Below are 17,713 nucleotides of genomic sequence, written 5' to 3' on the forward strand. Positions count from 1 at the left end.
ATATCTCCAAATCAAACTGGAACCTTCTGAATCGATCTGGAAAGATTTGGACATAGACATAGCTCAGGAATGCTGTGATGCTGAGGCAGATGGAGGGTCCCACAGGAGTGCGGGGGGGTTCCCAGCACGTTCGGCAGCAGACCCGGAAGTGGACCAGAAGTACTTCCAGTCCATTTCCGTGTTCACCGCCAAGCATGGGGGGATGGGAGGGTAGGGTGGGCACGCTTTTGTGGGATGCTCCATCTGCCCCAGTATTGCAGCATTCATGTCCCATACCTGGTACCTTGAGGTATGTAGAAAAAACATTTAAAGCTGTGTCTATGGCCAAATTGCTGATTCTCTAAACCTGATTCTCTAAATCAGCACTGAATTTTCAGATTTGGATTCGACCAAATTGAATCCGGGACAGTAATATAAATCAACGGATCAACTCACTGTCCCTGATCTGGGCCAAATCTGAAATTGAACTGAATAGGGCCCTTTTCGCACACCCCTAACAGATATGTCCTGTGGACTGTTTGTTTGAAACCCCTGTCACAGATCAAAGCCCACATTGGTTGCACTTAGAAATAATCTACTCCTGGCAATGGGTGTAGGTCAGTTACGTTTAATACTGCTCATCATATGATATAGTTAACTAATCTGCAGATCATGATAGAAGTGGATAAAGCTGCTGCTGTACTTCTTTAAGTAGACAGTGGAAAGTAGCTGGAGTCTCCTCTCTTTGGGCACTCTCATGTGGTGTTTGGGATCATAGCTGCTAGATTCTTTTTACTTCTTAGGAAACATGTAATTCACAAAAAAATGGAAGAAAAGGAAAGTTATTCTACCATTCAGCCAAATGGTTTAGTGGTTAGAGTACTTGCTCAAAGAGTAGAAGATCCAGGTTCCAGTTCTATTCAGGAAGCGTTTAAACCTAGATTTCCCAATTTCCTGCAAAGTGTCCAGACAACTTCCTATCCTTCTAGCTGAAGCTGGCCCATGGGAATGTACAAATTGGGTAGTTACTAAATTGTTTAACATACACCCATCTACTAGCATATTAAAGCATTTGGAAACCTTAGGATAAGAAAGTTGGAGGATTATTTTTGAGTCATTCTGAGTCACTCACACAGAATGCACAGAGAAAGTTCCCTTGCTACAAGGTGAGTTTAAAATAGAGTAAATTCTGGCTAATCATCACTCCTAAGGGAATGCAAATAATGGCAAGTTATCCAGTGGTGACCAGCAGTTGACAACTGGAAAGATTGTGGCTGCAGAATTGGAGCAATAGAAATAAACACTAGTAGCAAATGATGCTATAGGCAAATTCACCAGAGCATAATGTGTTTGTGTATAGAAGAAACAGAAAGCAAAAGAACAGCTAAACAAATTTGGAGGAGTATTTGACATGATGGATAGCAGCAATGTAAAGACCTGGAAAAGAGTATCTGAGATTATTTCATAACACCTTTTAGACAAGATAAGGAAAAAGCCAGCAGCATACCTACAAGCTAGGGAAGTCTCTTCTCATCAGTGCAGAGGCAGAAAAGGATCTTGGAGTCACTATTGATTCCAAGATGAACATGGGCCGCCAATGTAAGGACTCAGTCAGGAAGGCTAACTGCACCTTGTCGTGCATCCACAGATGCATCACGAGCAGGTCCAAGGAGGTGATCCTCCCCCTTTATGTGACACTGGTCAGACTGCAGTTGGAGTATTGTGTCCAGTTCTGAGCGCCGCACTGCAGGAGGGATGTGGCCAGCATCGAGAGGGTCCAGAGGAGGGCCACTCACATGATCAGGGGGCAGCAGGGCAGGCCCTACAAGGAGAGGCTATGGGACCTGAACCTGTTCAGCCTCCACAAGAGAAGGCTGAAAGGGGATCTGGTGGCCATCTACAGACTGGCCAAGGGGGACCAGCAGGTTATGGGAGAGTCCCTGTTCCCCTGAGCACTATCAGGAGTAACAAGGAATAACGGCCACAAGTTGCCTGAGAGTAGATACAGGCTAGATATCAGGAGGCACTACTTCACAGTCAAGGTGGCTAGGATCTGGAACCAACTTCCAAGGTAAGTGGTACTTGCTTCTACCCTAGGGGTCTTCGAATGGAGGCTAGATAATCACCTAGCTGGGGTTGTTTGATTCCAGCATTCTTTCCTGCCCATGGCAGGGGGCCAGACTTGAGGACCTGCTTAGGTCCCTTCCAACCTACCAACTATGAAACTATGAAAAATAAAAATCAACATTTTTCTTTTTCCACTTCAACATCTAATACGAAAATCAGCTCATTGGTGGCTGGAATAAAATCTGAATGATTTTGCTCATACATTGAGGTAATGCATACACAGATTGGTCTTAGATAGATGAGCAAACAGCCTCATTGATTAACCTTGTCAACAGTGCACAATCAAGTGGGGTTTTTTTAGACAGAATGAACTGTCAAAAATAGCAGCATGTTGAACATTTAAAGAAAATTTAGAAAAAAGACCCTGACAAGAAGAAACAATTGCAACATCCAGATTACCTATTGACTAGGGATAATCTTCTCCAGTTTTTGAACAGTAAGGGTCTGTCTTCATGAGACACTTTACAGTGCAGCAGACTAATTTGCTGCGCAGTAAAGCATCACGTGTAGTAATTAGAGTGCAGTAGTCTATAACTTACTGCACTGCCAGATTGTTCCACCATATGCATGTTGTATCCAGCAGTGCAATAAATTACTGCACTTAAATGCACATGTAGTTGGTAATGTTGTATAGTAAATCAGATTAATTGCATGTGTAGATGATTCTTAAGAGTTCAGCATATTAAAGGTATTTGATTTTCTTTGCATAGGGTGAGAAAATGTTTGAACTTGTATCTCAATACTTGAGATCAATGTATACCGTGGTCTTTGTAGTGATGCTGTGAATATTTGGCTGTTGTTGCAAAGAGCAGCAGTCAGCAACTTTTTCAGACTGTGGGCAGGGATATTCCAGGTAAGGTCAGAGGTGTGTGGATGCTAGGACCTATCTGCTGCCAGTGCTTCACCCTACCACAGAATGAAGAAAGCTCCTACCACCACTGCTTTCTCATTGCTTTGGTCTAGGAGAAGCCACTATTGCAAAACACTGATGAAACTTGGCATCCATGGGTCAGATCTGATGGCTCCATGGGCTGGATCCAGCTTGTAGGCCATAGGTTGCCAACCCCTGATTTAGGAAATATCATTATGGTTTTGAAATCCACAGAACAAATGCTCTAGTGTAAGTGGACGATGCATAAATACAACCACCTTAGGCTACAAGTGTGATGTAAATTCATTTCTTGGCATCCTATTGTCTAAAGAACCAATATACCATGCAACAAGATCACACAATTTGTCAAATGTTAAAAATTTCCTTTCCAATTCTAACATTGTAAGGCTCCTGTGGTTCTAGTCTAGGTCAGATACTAGAGCAACAGAAAAAGGTTTTTGATTTTCTAAAAATACTAGCCAGCTGCCCATCAAGAAGGCTGGGGGAGGAGGCGGCGGGGGGGGCAGAGCACCGCTGCCACTCCACTCTGCAGCGCCACCACCTCCCAGGTGCAAGGGTTGGGGGGAAGCTTGCACATGGCAGCTGCAGCCGCCACTCAGCACAACCTGCACTGCTGCCGCTGCACTTCCGGCCACATGCAACCCTCTTCCCCCCACCCATCTGGCTCCCCTCCCTTCTTCCTGGCTGTGCTCAGGGCCCAGCAGCAGCAGGGCGCTGCCACTATGCCTCCTCCCCGCTTCTCGCTTCCCTCCCCTGCTCCCTGTGTCACAGGCCAGCTGGGCACTGTGACTATATCAATTTTGTTGCAGACTGACTGAGCACTGCAACTTTATTAGCTACTGGGCTTTTTGGTTCAGGATTGAGGAGGTGATGTTGGGAAGGAAAGCAATGACAAGTTTCACTTATGAAAAAGAATAAATTTTACTTACAAAATGTAGTTTACACATATGACAGTTAGTAAAAAGGTTAAGCTAATAAACAGACAACATAATAATACAAATTAAAATTGACAGTGATAATAAAACAGACAAAGGAATTAACTAAGAGTTCCCACTTGGTTAGCAATTTACCTATCGTCCCTCAGTTAGAAGATACACGTCAGGTTGATTCAGCGAAGTCAGACGTCTCTGAACTGGGCTGTCAGAGGGGGGAACCAGAGGAAGGTCCCTCAGTCAGGATCTGGTCCTCACTTTCACAGATCTGTGGGGGCATGGGACATTAATGACCTTTCTGTTCTGTCCTTCCTAGAGGGTTACTTAACGTGTGTGTTCTTTTATATCTTATTTATGCTAATTTTTTGGTTATATAGCCATTTATAGTGTTACTTTATAGCTGTTATCAAGCTTGGGTTTACCCAATAAGCAAATCACACCACATCACTTTGGGGTCTGAGATTAACATATCCCCACCTAAGTTCAATCCACTATGTTAATTATACCTTGTGATTACGTTTGTTAATTTTTTACTGACTCTAAGCAAAATTTCATAAATCAGCTGTGTCTGTAGTTATAGTTCTTAGTTCCGCTTTTTTTAAAGTTTATGCTGCCTGAAACTCAGTATAGAAAGCTATACATAAATCTTCTTCCAGACAGCAAACTACTCCTATAAGCTACTTCAGATACCTTCAAAAAGCAGATTTCTGTTATTAACCCTTCTGGTTCTAGCATCACATCCCTGCCAGCTTTTGTTGGGGCCCAGTGGCAGCAGTGGCAAGGCTGGAGTGAGGGGTGAGGCTAGTGCTGCACCGCCAGCACCCTGTGCTGCTGCCTCTAAGGAGCACAGCCAGAGGTGGGCGTTAGGCCAGTACCACTGGCGTTACCCTCCCCTGCTCCCACCCCTCAGTCCCTGCTGTCATGGCGGCATTTCTGTCTGTGTGGAGCACTCTGATTGGTTGTTTCAGTAAGCACTGTGATTGGCTGCTGAGACAACAGAGTGCAAATAGTTATGGAAAGACACAGACAGACTAAGGCTTTTATAATATTAGAATATACAAGTTACTGGATGAACACATCCATGTTAAAAAAAAAAAATCAAAGGTCTTCCAGTGCCTAGATGACTTCTTGAGGTAGCAGGATTAAGGCATGCCAGGTTCTATAGCTAACAGCCATGGGCGGATCTAGTATTCTGAAAAGTGGGGTGCAGATGGAGTGGTATATTATGAAAAAACACAGCATGTTTTTTGCCAGTTAAAGAGAAACTAGATGCTTTACTAATATGCAAGGGCTATATTATTCAGGTTAAATTCAAAGTAAAAATGAATATAACTGTTGGAATGTACAATAAATTGCTCAGTGCTTCAGTCAGTCATTCTACACTTGAGTTAATATTACACCACTTAAATTAAGGTTTTCAGCTAGAGAAAAAGGCTCTTCGCTAAAATACCTGTATTCCGGATACTTAAAGGTGGTGGAACCTGGGCTGATCCCAGTTTTTAGAATAGGAGAGAAGCCATCATTACGCACTTTCATAGATAAAAACTGACCTTGGGCCAAAGCTAATGTAAACTGACAACAGAATTGAAAAATCCCAGTCTTTCTCATATTCTGATTATTTACTGGCCACAGAAAAATGCCTGTGACCTACTTTAAGTGTGAAGTGATATTTTTTAATTTCCCCCCTGAACACTTTTACCCAAAGTGCTGGGATAGATAAAGGACTAGATAATACTTGGGTATGTTCCAAATAGTCATATAAAGTTGCACTTGTAATTTGACACAGTTCAACCCATGTAACAAAACTACTTATTGGCCTGGTGTTTCTGGAGGCCTTAGTAGGTATCAAGCTGGTCCGTCCTTCAAGAAACTCTGATCATTTGCTAGCAGACAGCAGTACCGGAAAATTGGACAATGACTAGCTAGTGCCAAGCTGTAATCATGAACACAGAGAGGTTATACCAGGGGAAATCTTTTTTTTATTTAGAGGAAGAAATCATAACCCTCTGTTGTGCACAACTCAAAGCATCTACTTTTTTCCTTCAGTGGAAACAGGTATTTCGACAAGTCTTCACAGGACTGGAGTGTTTTACCCACGTGCACTGACTGTGGCTACCACATTGAATCTCTAGGTCACAGCTGGGCAAGTACGAATGCACTGATTGAAAAAGAGCTGTGAATACATTATGAAACACTGAAAAGCAAGTAGGCTCAGTCCCAGCAGTGGCAAATTTACCTCAATGTGAATGTTCACTGACTCTCACATGCTTTCACACACCTGCCCTGCAAGGCACAGCCTGCGCATGCCTCCCGCTGTGGAATGCACGGCTCGTGGCTGCTTGGTATGACGCTGCCAGGGTGCGTCCAGACGAGTGCGCGCGCGTGGGGTTGGTGGCACTGCAGGCCCGTCGGTGGCACTGCAAAACGCACGGGTTCACCACGCTGCTAATTTGCAGCATAGCGGGTATTTTGAAACCCTGACACGCCGGTGTCAAAAAATATGCACCTGAAAAACAGAAGCGGGACAGTTCACATGGCGGCAGCGAGCACGGCCCCAAACCCGAGCCAGGGAGGCCAGAGCCACGCTGCCATAGGGGGAGCTGCCGGCTGCTCCCCGCCCCTGGCACGCGCTGAGGATGGCCCGAGCACCTCCTACTCGGCTCGACTTAAACGGGACAAGGCCGCAGGGGCGCCGGGCCTGGCTGAGCCGCCCCGGGCAGCGGCGCACCACGTCTCCAGGCAACTGCCTAGCCCCGCCCCTGTCTCACCCTACTGGTTCTTTCTCACTCAATGAAGGAGCTCAGGCCTCCTCCCCCATCCGTCAACTTCCACCCTCGAGCCCCACTGTCAAATCAGGATGCAAGACTATATTCCACCCCTTTGCTCCTGGCAACCAATGGGATAAATGCTTTGGCTCCCTCCTTCCCCACCCATTACACGCACATTTTCTCCCCACAACTCCGCCCCTCTCCCCCGAGCATCCAACAGGAGCAGGCGTCTTGTTCTGACTCGGCCCCCCCGCTGGTAGCAGCCAATGGAAACGGGTTCCGCTCCCCTCCCCCCGCCCCCAGCTGCAGCTGTTGCGGTCGCCCCGCCCCAGACGCGGCGCGGCGCTGCCATGGACGTCTCGGCGCAGCAGCGGGTGAGTGAGCGCGGGATACCCCCGGGGTTGGGGGAGGGCCCGGCGGCGCGGGGAGCACAATGGGGGGTGGTGACCGCACCTCGCCCTGGCCCGGCCGCGCTCACCAGGGCCGCCGCTTTCTTGCAGGCCGCGATCAGCTACTACTGCCGCGAGGGGCTGTTCCGCCACGCGCAGGCCGCGGCCGAGGACGGGCTCCGCAAGGTGCCTGGCGACCCCGTGCTGCTCTTCTACCGCGCCTACGGCCTTCTCATGGCAGGTAATTGGCAGCGGGGTCGGGGAAGCCCCGAGGCTCGTGCTCGAGCTGAGGCGGGGGCTCCCTGCCGGCTTTGCTGGGGCGAGGAGGGCGCAGGCGCAGGGCAGCCAGCATCCCACTTCCATGAAATGGCAATACATATTCAGAAGGTCTCAGGTAGGGAGCCCGTGCCCTGTGCTACCTGGAAGGCAAAAACCCACACAGTTTGTATCCTTCTGACCAGGGGGTCCGGTTCCTTCCTGACCCCAAATATGGTGATTGGTCTGACTCTGAGCAAATGGACAACACCCTGTAGCCAGGATCCTCCAGTTTTTGTTCCCCAGGCTTGGTTGTAGCTATCCACAATTTCCATGGACAACCTAGTCCACTGCCTCCCTGTTCTAACACTGAAGGAGTTTTTCCAGCTGTCCAGTCTCAACTTACCATGCTGCAACTTCCCAACCAATGTTTGTGTCCTCCTCTGGGCAGCAAGAAGGAAAAGGTGCTTTCCCTCCTTTTTATGGCAGCCCTTCAACTATTTGCCAAGCTCTGTTGCTAAGCGCATGGAAAGCTGCAGCAGGGCACAATGGGTATTGTCACTGTGGATTCCTGTTTGACATCTCTGTGTTTATGTGGTGAATCATGTTTGTGCACCTAACACAGCTAACGTTGTGTGCCGCTGCCACACCCTCAGAAGAATCCCGGGGCACCGCATGGCTCCATGGCACCCTGCTTGAGAATCACTGTACTAGACCCTGGTTCAAAGGTGTATTTTTTTTCTCCTCTTTCATTTTGTGGAAACATTGCTTGCCCCATAGTCAAGCACTTCACTTTCTCTATAGAAAGATACGTGCTACATTTTACAGGCCTCTGTCCATTGGTGGTGTGGTGGGGGGGTGCATGTGTACCCCCTGAGCATGGTGGTGTATCCCCTACGAAAAGGGTGTCGGCAGTATCTCTGGGCGGTTGCTACTTGCTGCCCAGCATCTGTAGGTGGTCAGTGATCAATGTTGCCAGCAGCATCCATAGGTTATCACCAAACCCTGGTCGGAGCTCCCCGGTCCTCCTCCCCCGCCTGCAATGTCTGCAGGAGCTCCCTGTTTACCCCTGCTGCCATACTTCTGCCACTGCCGTGCCCCCCTCCCCAGTCACCGGGGGAAATGTGTCGTTCATGCCTCTGTCTGCACACAATGACTACATAAATTTTCACTTCATCAGACACTGTGCAAGTAAGCTCAAGTTCATGAGCTTAAGTTATGGCCTCTGTATAGCATATTTAGTTCATCTGTAATGTGTATCTCTATCCTGTCTTCAGTCTACTTCTCGGTTTACATTAACCCATCATTATACCTTCAGACCAGGAGTCTTTCTAAATAGACTCAACCAACAAAGTGCACATAATAAAATAAGTTATAAAGAGAGAAATCTCTTGCACTTGTTTTTTGGCAAGATACTAGGATAAAGTAAGATAACATGGAGTGGTATTTTTTTTTTTTTTTTTTGTGGCTTAAATCCTGTATTTTGGGTTTTGTTTACACTACAGGTTTCCCTTGCTTTATATGGGTTCTGTATGTGTGAACTTGCTCTTACACAATGATCCTTTTTATACCAAAAATTTGTTATATGCGAGGTAAAAGTCCCTCTTATGAGATTGGTGTGGTGGAAGCCTGCAGTCATCTGCTTAGTACAGTGCACTGTGGGAGAGACATGCACCAAAATACGGTCTCCTGTGTGGACCTTTGCTTCGCCCTCGTTGTCTGTGACACGGTTCTGTAGTTACCATCCCCATTATGATAGTGCCCTGTGCTTGTGTGTACTGTCTGCTATTGGTGAGTACCAAAATTGTCTTTTAAAAGTGGTAGAAATGGCCTGAGGGTCAGTACAGTCAGGGTCTTGAAACGTATCCTTACTTGTTACATTGTAAAGCAGCTTCCCTTGATTTGAGTTGTGCTCCATATTCCAGGAATGCATATACAGCATAAAGCGAGGGAAACCTGTACTCCTTATTCGATATGTTTTTAAAAATGAAGTGTAACAAAATAGTTTGAGTCTATGAATTTGTCCTTGAACTTCCTGCCGTTGGTGTCTCCTAGAACTAGAGCAAAACCCCACTTATTTTCTCTGCTGTGTGGAAGACTTAAACTTCATTTATTTTCCCTACTTTACGCAAAGTGCTGTTAACTGTACAAAATAGATTGAAGGGGAAAAACTCCATTCTTTCTGATGTACTTAGCAAGCTTGTTATTGCAACAGTTAACAATTTAGAGGACTACTTTTGCAAAGGGCTGGTGTTTTTAAGTTGTTAAGAGAAACTATAGTATATTATTTGGTTCTTTTTTTGTAGGTCAAATTCAAGAGGCTATTCGGGAGTTTGAACTTATTAAAAACAAACAAGAGGTGTCACTTTGCACAATGATGGCACTCATCTATGCCCACAAGAAGAGCTCTAATCCAGGTGTGTTTGTTGAAATCCCACTGCCCTTTTGTGTTTCGCCAAGTTTAGGATGTTTACAGTTAAGAGATCTACCTGCAGTGTAAACTGAGAAGTATAATTGACTCTTAAACAAAAAAACCCCACATGCTTGCCTTGCATGTAACTGGAACATCTAATAGTATAATTAGGTAAACCATGACAAACATACATATACAGAAATTCAGTATAAAAATAGGATAAATAGAAATATTTTTACAAATAAAATACAGAGATCCGAGATGCACACTGTTGCATTGCTGTGCTAATAAACATTTATGACTTGGGCTATGCTGTTTTCAGTTCAGGGGATGCATCTTGCAGGACAGTGTAGCATGTTATAGAGCATCTTGCCTGGCAGGGTAAGTTTGGTTGGTTGGTTGTTTTGTTTTGGTTTTTTTTTCCCTGTAAAAGTATCCTTGGTTCAAAAAATGCCCTTCCTACTTCTAGAGATGTTACATTGCATACTGAACCCTCCTGGTAGCCCTCTTGTCTGTCATCTAGCACTTGTTGCTGCCAAATTACCATTCGATTTCTAGCCAGATACTGATAGGAACATGAAACCTGGCAAAACAGTCTGCATTTTTTTTTTTAACAGAAGCATTACCTTAGGACCTTATTAATGCACACGTTACTCTCGTGTTTGAGTCTGCTTCAGGCTGGCATGTTTAGAACTGCCAACCAGCTGGGAATGAGATACTTTGTCCCATAATTATTGTACTATAACTTACAGCTTGGGAATGTGCCAACATTTCTTAAACAATTCCTGCTGTTTTTGACTGATTTCAGATCGAGATGCTATTCTGGAACTGGATGCCAAAATGAAGGAATATCGTAAGACAGCAGGACAGCAGGCTTTGTACTTTGCAGGTTTGTTTTTGTGGCACCTCGGCCGTCAGGACAAAGCTCGTGAATATGTTGATAGAATGATCAAAGTTTCTAATGGAGATAAAGAGGTAACTGGTGTTTATTTCTTTCTATATAAAATAAGAGTATTGGTCTCTCAAAACTAGATTTTCTATCCCCTTGCTACATGGAATGATCTTTTATTTTATTTTATATACTGCAATGTCAAAGGGGAGGCATTCTGTTGTGGGAAGCACAGGACTTTTAATTCCATTAAGAACTAGGTTTATTATCTGAAAAGCAAGATATGAGATTGCTGGCAGAAATCGTATTACAGCTAAATCCAATATGTTTATCTGCAGGCAAAATAAATAGCTAGGAAGCTTCTGGTTTTGGGTATAAATGTGTTTTCCTAAAAAATGCCATTTGCGTTATTTTTGGGGGACTTTCCAGCAAACCTTCAAAGCTGAGAAATTATAACTTTTTTAAATTGTAATTTGAATATGTTAGTCGGGATCCAATATTTCTTAGTAAATTTTAGAAATGGTATGGAATGGTGGGGGTTCAACTAAAGATAGTGTTCATATAGTTAAATAAGCAAAAAAGTAAAGCCAAAACAAATACCAAGTTTTCCAGGCTAAACAACTCCTCTGCTAATTCTTAGATATTACAAATATATGTAGCTAGCCTTTATCATATATATTGGTTATTTTTGCTGACTAGAAGAACATTATGTCTGTACATAACTATATAAATAGGTTACAACGGGGGGGAGAGGCAAGATTTTTGGTAGGCAAGCTGCAAATTAAGTTATGTGTCACCTGTCCAGTCAACTGCTTTGCTTTCTGCTTTATTTTTTTTACTTACTAGTTTCATTTTACTTTTGGATTAGAATTTGAATGGACATAAATGCAGAAAACAAGGACTTCAAAATTTCTTTTTAAATTTTATATACATTTTTGTTAAATGTGCTAGAGACATAGCAAGTGCTCCTGCATTTAAAACTGATATATTAAATAAAAACACATCTTCCCCATACTTAGTGAGTCAAACTACGTATCTGGGTGAAATGACTTTCACAATTTTAGAACTAATAGATCCTATCTTCTTGCCCCTAGTTTTTATTCATAATTGAATAAGGAAAACAAGCTTTCTTTCCCTCCCCCTTCCTCCCCCTTTTCTTCCTTCCCAACACCTGGTCAGTTTTGCAACTTTGAATTAATCAGTGACTACTGAACTGAAGTGTCAGTAATCTGGAATTAAGAAAATATTTTGGGAATCTGCAGAAGTGGCTACTGCTGTTAAAAGCTGGTCGGTCACTACTACAATCTTTAGTTTCAGATGCTTAGCTAGTGCTTACCCATTTGAATTTTTCCCTAGTGCACTGGTATGATTTAGTTTGAAACTTTGGCAGCAAGTATGTACCTCTTGATGTTATGTTTTTTAATTTAAATTTTCAATTATTTTAATAAAATGTACTAAAACATAAATGTAATTTGAAATTTTTAAAAAATGGGACACAATTTTCCTTTTTAAAAAGACACAAAGTCAGATTTAAAACATTTTTTTAACCTGCTCTTGCTTCAGGAGCAATGTTATAAGATACTGTTTTCTGTCTCTGCTTGCCATTATGAGAAATGTCTTAACATTTACTTAGCTCTGATTTGTATTTTGCTTTACAGGGATTGATTTTGAAAGCATGGCTTGATGTCACCTGTGGGAAAGAAGCCTATATTAAAAAAGCTGTGAAATATTTTGATGAAGCAATGCAGGAAGGGATTGATGTTTTTGCCCTGCTGGGTAAAGTGAGTTTAATGTATTCTGTTAAAATACTTTATAGAAATACCTTATTGGTAGCACTTTGGACCTTGGGAGATTTTCTATGATTTGCCTGGTGATGGGGGGAGGGGGTGGACTGGTGAGATTAGAACTCTATATTTACTGCTGCAGTTTTTCCAAGTAATATTATTATTATTATTATTATTATGATGTAATAACAAAAATGTAGTGTAGGTTTATAAGAGTTACCCTATTTAATTCAATACAGAGTATGCTTAATATAATTAAAATGAGATCTAAAATAAATGGTTATGGCGGTTATTTTTACAGTGACATTTGTCTTTGCTCTCCCTGTATATGGACACAAGGAGGCAAAATTGGGACAATTCACTGCATCAGCTGATCATTTGTATTGGACTTTTAGCTATGAACTTCTGTTTATCTGTTTCCTACTCGTGAAATTCTTGTTTGATCCATAAGTTAGAAGAGTTTGTTTTTTATTTCCTTTTTTTCTCCTGGTAGAATGTTGTTTTGAAATCCCCAAGCTAATCTTCATTTTAACTTTTATATAATTAATGTTTATTTACATTCATAAACTAAATTATTAATACACGTGTTTAGAATGTTACCTCTTCCTTCCAAAATAATTTGCTGTTGAGTGATACTTTTCTGCCTAATAAGCACACATTCACATGGTGTCTAGGTAGATGCATCTATTTAATAAGCTTTTCCGTTTCGGGAAAAGAATTTCAAACCACTCGAACAAATAAAATAGTTGTTCTCATCCTAGTTAAATTGGATGTTCATTAATATCACACAGTCACTGTGCCAACTGCCAAATTGTAGCATAATTTAAAAATACAACGGTTTAATCTGATATAAAAAAATTGTATCAGTTATAGTTGTGACCATTACTAAGTTTATTCTGGCTGGAAAAACTAATTGGAAAAATCTCATAAATAGTTCCTCTTAATTATTCATTTTGTGCTCTTAATGGCACTCTTGGTGTGTCTACACATGCACTTTGATGTGCAGTAGCCTAGTTTACTGTGCATTGAAGCATCACAAACAATGCAATTACGCTAATGTGCAGTAAACTAGGCTACTGTGCTTTTAAATGTCATGTAAACTGTGCACATTCGTTACTGTGCATTAAGGTAGCCTAATACGCATTTCTTTAGTACCTCACATTGAGTCCTGTTTGACACGTGAGGTTGATCTTCAGCACAGATGCACATTTCTCCCCTCTTAACACCCGTGGTATGAGGAAGAATTAAGTGTGTCGTCTAACACACCAATTCTTCCTCCTTGTTTGTGTGGTAAGAGGACATTTAACCTTCTCAGAACCCCAGGTAACAACTGATAGTTTTAGGGGATTGGCTAAAATGGATCAACAGCACTAGGATAGTTTCAGTTGCTTCCTCCTTAACTTTTTGAAAAGAGCTAATAGTTCTTGTCAGTCTTTTCAGATTAATTCTTCTGCTTGTTCTTTGCTACAGTTAACCTTTGTTATAAAGGTGCTTACCAAGCATCAGCTTATGACTTGTCTGTTCTTTCTGTATCTTGCCGTGGAGAAATGTGGAAGAAAGATATTAGTAATGGAGAAAAGTTCCTTCTACTAAATGTTTTTATGGTCCTCCCCCCGCTTTGCTTTTCAGGTCCTGCCTGAAAATATTCCTGACTCTTGACAGTTTTGCAAGACTACAGGGCTTTGATATGACTTTTTTTTTTTACTTTCATTAGGCACAATATTTTGAGATCCGCCAAAATTATTCAGGAGCTTTGGAAACTGTGAACCAGCTAATTGCAAATTTCCCACACTTCCTTCCTGCTTTCATTAAGAAAATGAAGCTACAGCTTGCTTTACAAGATTGGGAACAGGCAGTTGAAACAGCACAAAGGTTGAGTATATAGTAACTTATGTCAGTGGTGATGGTCTTGCTATAGAAAATACGTAGTAGGATTTGCTTTTGCGTTTAAATACTGATTTTGAATCTTTTTCCCTGTACGCTGCCAGCTGTAGTATGTGAGGAGACTCGGGAATCTAAACCCAGACATAATATGGAATTACAGTATATGTATGCTATCCAGATTTTAAAGTAACATTTTAGTTTCTAAAACTGATTCTGCCCCTTCTAGTTCTGTAGGAAATATAGCATTGTTAAATATTTGAGGTAGGCAACCCTTTTACTTGTTTTGGGTGTGAAATCAGGTAATTTTATTATAGAGAGCTGTGTTTACAAAATAGATATATTTATTGGCAACTTGATTTGCTCCCCCCCTCCAACCCCCAGTGCTTTCTTGCCTAAAGCATTTAGCCAGAAGTTCTGAGGTAGTTCTGGCAAGACTGATCAGCTTTATGATGATTTCCACTTCACAAGAGTTTTTTGTTGGCTTTTTTTAGATTCCTAAAAATTGATTTGGCTCAGGAAGCCAAAATAAACTTCACCCACTATTTGTAATGAATATCAGGGCAAAGATTTAAAAGAAACCAAAGAAGTGGAGATGCTTAATTTTGGCCTCCTAAATTAGTCTTGGGATACCAAAAAAGTGCCAAGCACCAAACCATTCTTACTGCTAGCTGGAGGAGCTAAGTTTTTAATATTTTTGAAAATCAAGTAGGTGCCTATATAAGGGTTATGAAACCTAACTTCAAATGCTGGCTTTAAAAATTTGGCTCAAAACAGGAGTTTTGATTTTTTTGGGATAATTTTAAAGTAGTTTGATTTCAAAAAAAATTGAACCTGAGACACCATGACAGGGCAAACTTGAGGCCATATCACAAGTCTGGGCACCTGCCTGCCTAGGGCAATCTGCCCTAACTTTCCTGCCACGACTTTGAATGTTAATATGATACAAGAAGTAGGAGGCTGCCGTTTATATTACCCCAGTGCCAAGAGGCACTATCCATGGCTCTGTACCCTCCCTACACCATGGCCCATGCCTTGCAGATGGCATCCAGATTGTGATTACTCCCCAGTCTGTGGCCAGGGCAAATTCAGTCCTTCATTGGGCTCCATTCACGCAGGCACTCACTCTGCACCCCACCTCTCACTTGAGGTCTCTTGCACTCCTCCCTCTTCTCACAGGGACCTCTAACATACTGCCCATCACTGGGCCACACTTCACCACCTTTTGCTCCCTTTGAGCGGCCCCTTCAGGTCATCAGGCTTCACTACTTGTACTCTGGCAGGACACACGCAGCCCTTCAGTTCCCTGGACATCCCCTACTCTGTGGCCTGGCCTTATGCCAGATACTGGGTTGACTCTGCTGTGGGCCTCTCACCAGGCCTTGACTCTGTTCTTACTAGTGGAGTTGGCCCATGTACTGTCCTTCAGGCCACACTTGCAGCCCTACTCTGCGCCCTACACACGCAGTCCTTCAAGTGCCCCTTTTTGCACCCTACCCTGCACAGGCCCTCACCATAACTCTTCCCAACAATATTGCCTCTTCTGGGACCCTTTGCCCCTGCTGGGCTCAGATGCCTACTAATGGGTGCACCTGGCCCCACTACTACAGCTCTCACAACTACCCACCAGATTGGTGGGGGGCAGGGTTAAGGTACCCCTACCTGCCTTTCACTGTTGGGGAGTAATTGATCTAGTATTTTTTGGGGGTGTCCTGCCACTGTCAGCCCCACCAGATCCCCCTTACCCAGCAGGGTGCAGTTTTAGGTCATACCCAGGACCAGGAGCCTCCAAACCACCCCCATAGCTATGCCCTTATCTCTAAGATGTTCCTGAATTATAGCTCAGCCAGCTGATGATTCTCTCTTGGTTGCTGGCAGCAAACTGCTGCCTCACCCTATATAAACTTGGTGTTAAAATAGCTGCCTAATCAGGCACCTGCCAGATGTCTGCCTCCAGCCCCTACAGTGGTAAGCACCCAAAGGTGTGGTGCCACAGACACCCACACAGACTGCTGGTATAATTGTCTTGATACAGGGCCTGCTGTTCTTAGGTGCTCTGGAGGAGAGAACCTCTGTGAGCTTGGAAGTTTATGAAGTATTGGTGTTTGTGAACCATGCCTAGTACATAACGTTTAAAGATGATAATCCCGAACAAGCAGGATTTGGTGTGACACTCCATCTGGGCTGCATGTGGCATTTAACAGCGATGTTATCAGCTATGACCAAAAAAAGCTGATTTGCCAATAATGCTAACTTTCCTTTTATTGGTGCTGATCCAGTATGCACCAATATATTGGTGTATCTGTACTGCAAATCCTTCCTTCCTCATGTTTCTTCCTCTTCTGGTGCCTCCTCAGTCACTTAAATGGAATTTTTAGTAATTCTTAATTTATCCAGGAGGCATCCCCTGGCTGCAGGGTGTAAATGTCCCAGCCCTAGCCAGGAAACGGCTTTCTCCTGGCCCGATGTTCCCTGCCAGCCCCTGGCACCCAGGCGTAGCATAGAGATCCCCTGGTTGCAACAGGGCCCCATTGCAGGGCTTCAGGAAGTGGGAGCAGTTTTGCTGTCATTAACAGTTAATCTGCTTCCACTTCCCTGCATGTGTAGATGCTTGTCCAGGAGCATTTACTTGCGAGGATCAAATGCATGTGTAGACATGCCCACAGTTACTTTAAAAAAAAAATTGTCAAGTAACACTGACTCAATTGTATATCTTTCTCAGATTGCTGCAGAAAGATGCTCTTAATTTGGAAGCCATAAGAATGGAAGCTCTTCATTATCTTTGTAGAGAAGGAAATTTAACTGAGGTGAGTCCTTTCATATCAGACTCTTCAATCACTGAAAACTGTAATGGTCCAAAAAAAGATTATATAATAAAGGATTGTAAATATACTATGGCAGCTAAGATAATATTAGAAAACGAGACGGGGCCAGCTTTTGTTTGCAATACCCTTTCAGCACCATAGATTTTTTTTTTCTTTTTTTTCCCTTGGACAGATGACCACAGTTTATTTGCAGTATGCCACTGAGTAGGAGGAAGTTGGACTGAATTTCCTATTCCCTTTTTGTCCAGTGAGTTAATTGTATGCAAGTTAGGGATGCACTGATTGAAAGATTTTTTTTTTTTTTTTGGCTGATACTGAAGGCCAGTTATTAACCAGACATATCAGCTGATCCCAATCCAATAGTTGATATGCAGCCCAGCAGCTTGGAGAGCAACATTTGGCCAGTAAGTCTTTGTGAGGGAAGGGGCAGGGAGGAGGGAAGGGGTGTGACAGGGGTAGATCAAGGCCCTCATGATAAGGGATGGAATGAGACTGGGACAGAGGCAAGAGCAGGCGTTGCCCAGTCGGGGTGGGGAGGGGTGCAGGGCAGAGTTGTGTGTAGCTTGTGTCTGCGGGCTG

General features: G+C 43.2%; 1 protein-coding gene and 1 long non-coding RNA gene across 6 annotated transcripts in view; one reads left to right on the forward strand and one right to left on the reverse strand.

Moving 5' to 3' along the window:
- Positions 1–4,061: 4,061 nt before the first annotated feature.
- Positions 4,062–6,645, reverse strand: LOC149867522 (uncharacterized). Its single transcript, XR_016441634.1, has 3 exons — positions 6,580–6,645; positions 6,167–6,436; positions 4,062–4,198 (listed from the first exon to the last, which is right to left on the reverse strand). It is a non-coding gene; the product is annotated as an uncharacterized LOC149867522 (long non-coding RNA).
- Positions 6,646–6,942: 297 nt separating this feature from the next.
- The window catches only part of TTC21B (tetratricopeptide repeat domain 21B), a 66,275-nt gene continuing 55,504 nt past the window's right edge, over positions 6,943–17,713 (forward strand). For all 5 annotated transcript variants that reach the window (XM_090045576.1, XM_090045578.1, XM_090045579.1 and 2 more), the window contains exons 1-7: positions 6,943–7,072; positions 7,199–7,328; positions 9,649–9,759; positions 10,564–10,730; positions 12,303–12,425; positions 14,143–14,300; positions 17,032–17,116. In XM_090045576.1, the coding sequence (XP_089901702.1) occupies positions 6,965–7,072; positions 7,199–7,328; positions 9,649–9,759; positions 10,564–10,730; positions 12,303–12,425; positions 14,143–14,300; positions 17,032–17,116 (882 nt within the window). In that variant the 5' untranslated portion in view covers positions 6,943–6,964. The remainder of the gene's footprint in view (positions 7,073–7,198; positions 7,329–9,648; positions 9,760–10,563; positions 10,731–12,302; positions 12,426–14,142; positions 14,301–17,031; positions 17,117–17,713) is intronic.

This window comes from Crocodylus siamensis, chromosome 4 (genome assembly GCF_052110815.1).
Source record: "Crocodylus siamensis isolate JL-2025a chromosome 4, ASM5211081v1, whole genome shotgun sequence".
Classification (NCBI taxonomy): Eukaryota; Metazoa; Chordata; order Crocodylia; family Crocodylidae; genus Crocodylus; species Crocodylus siamensis.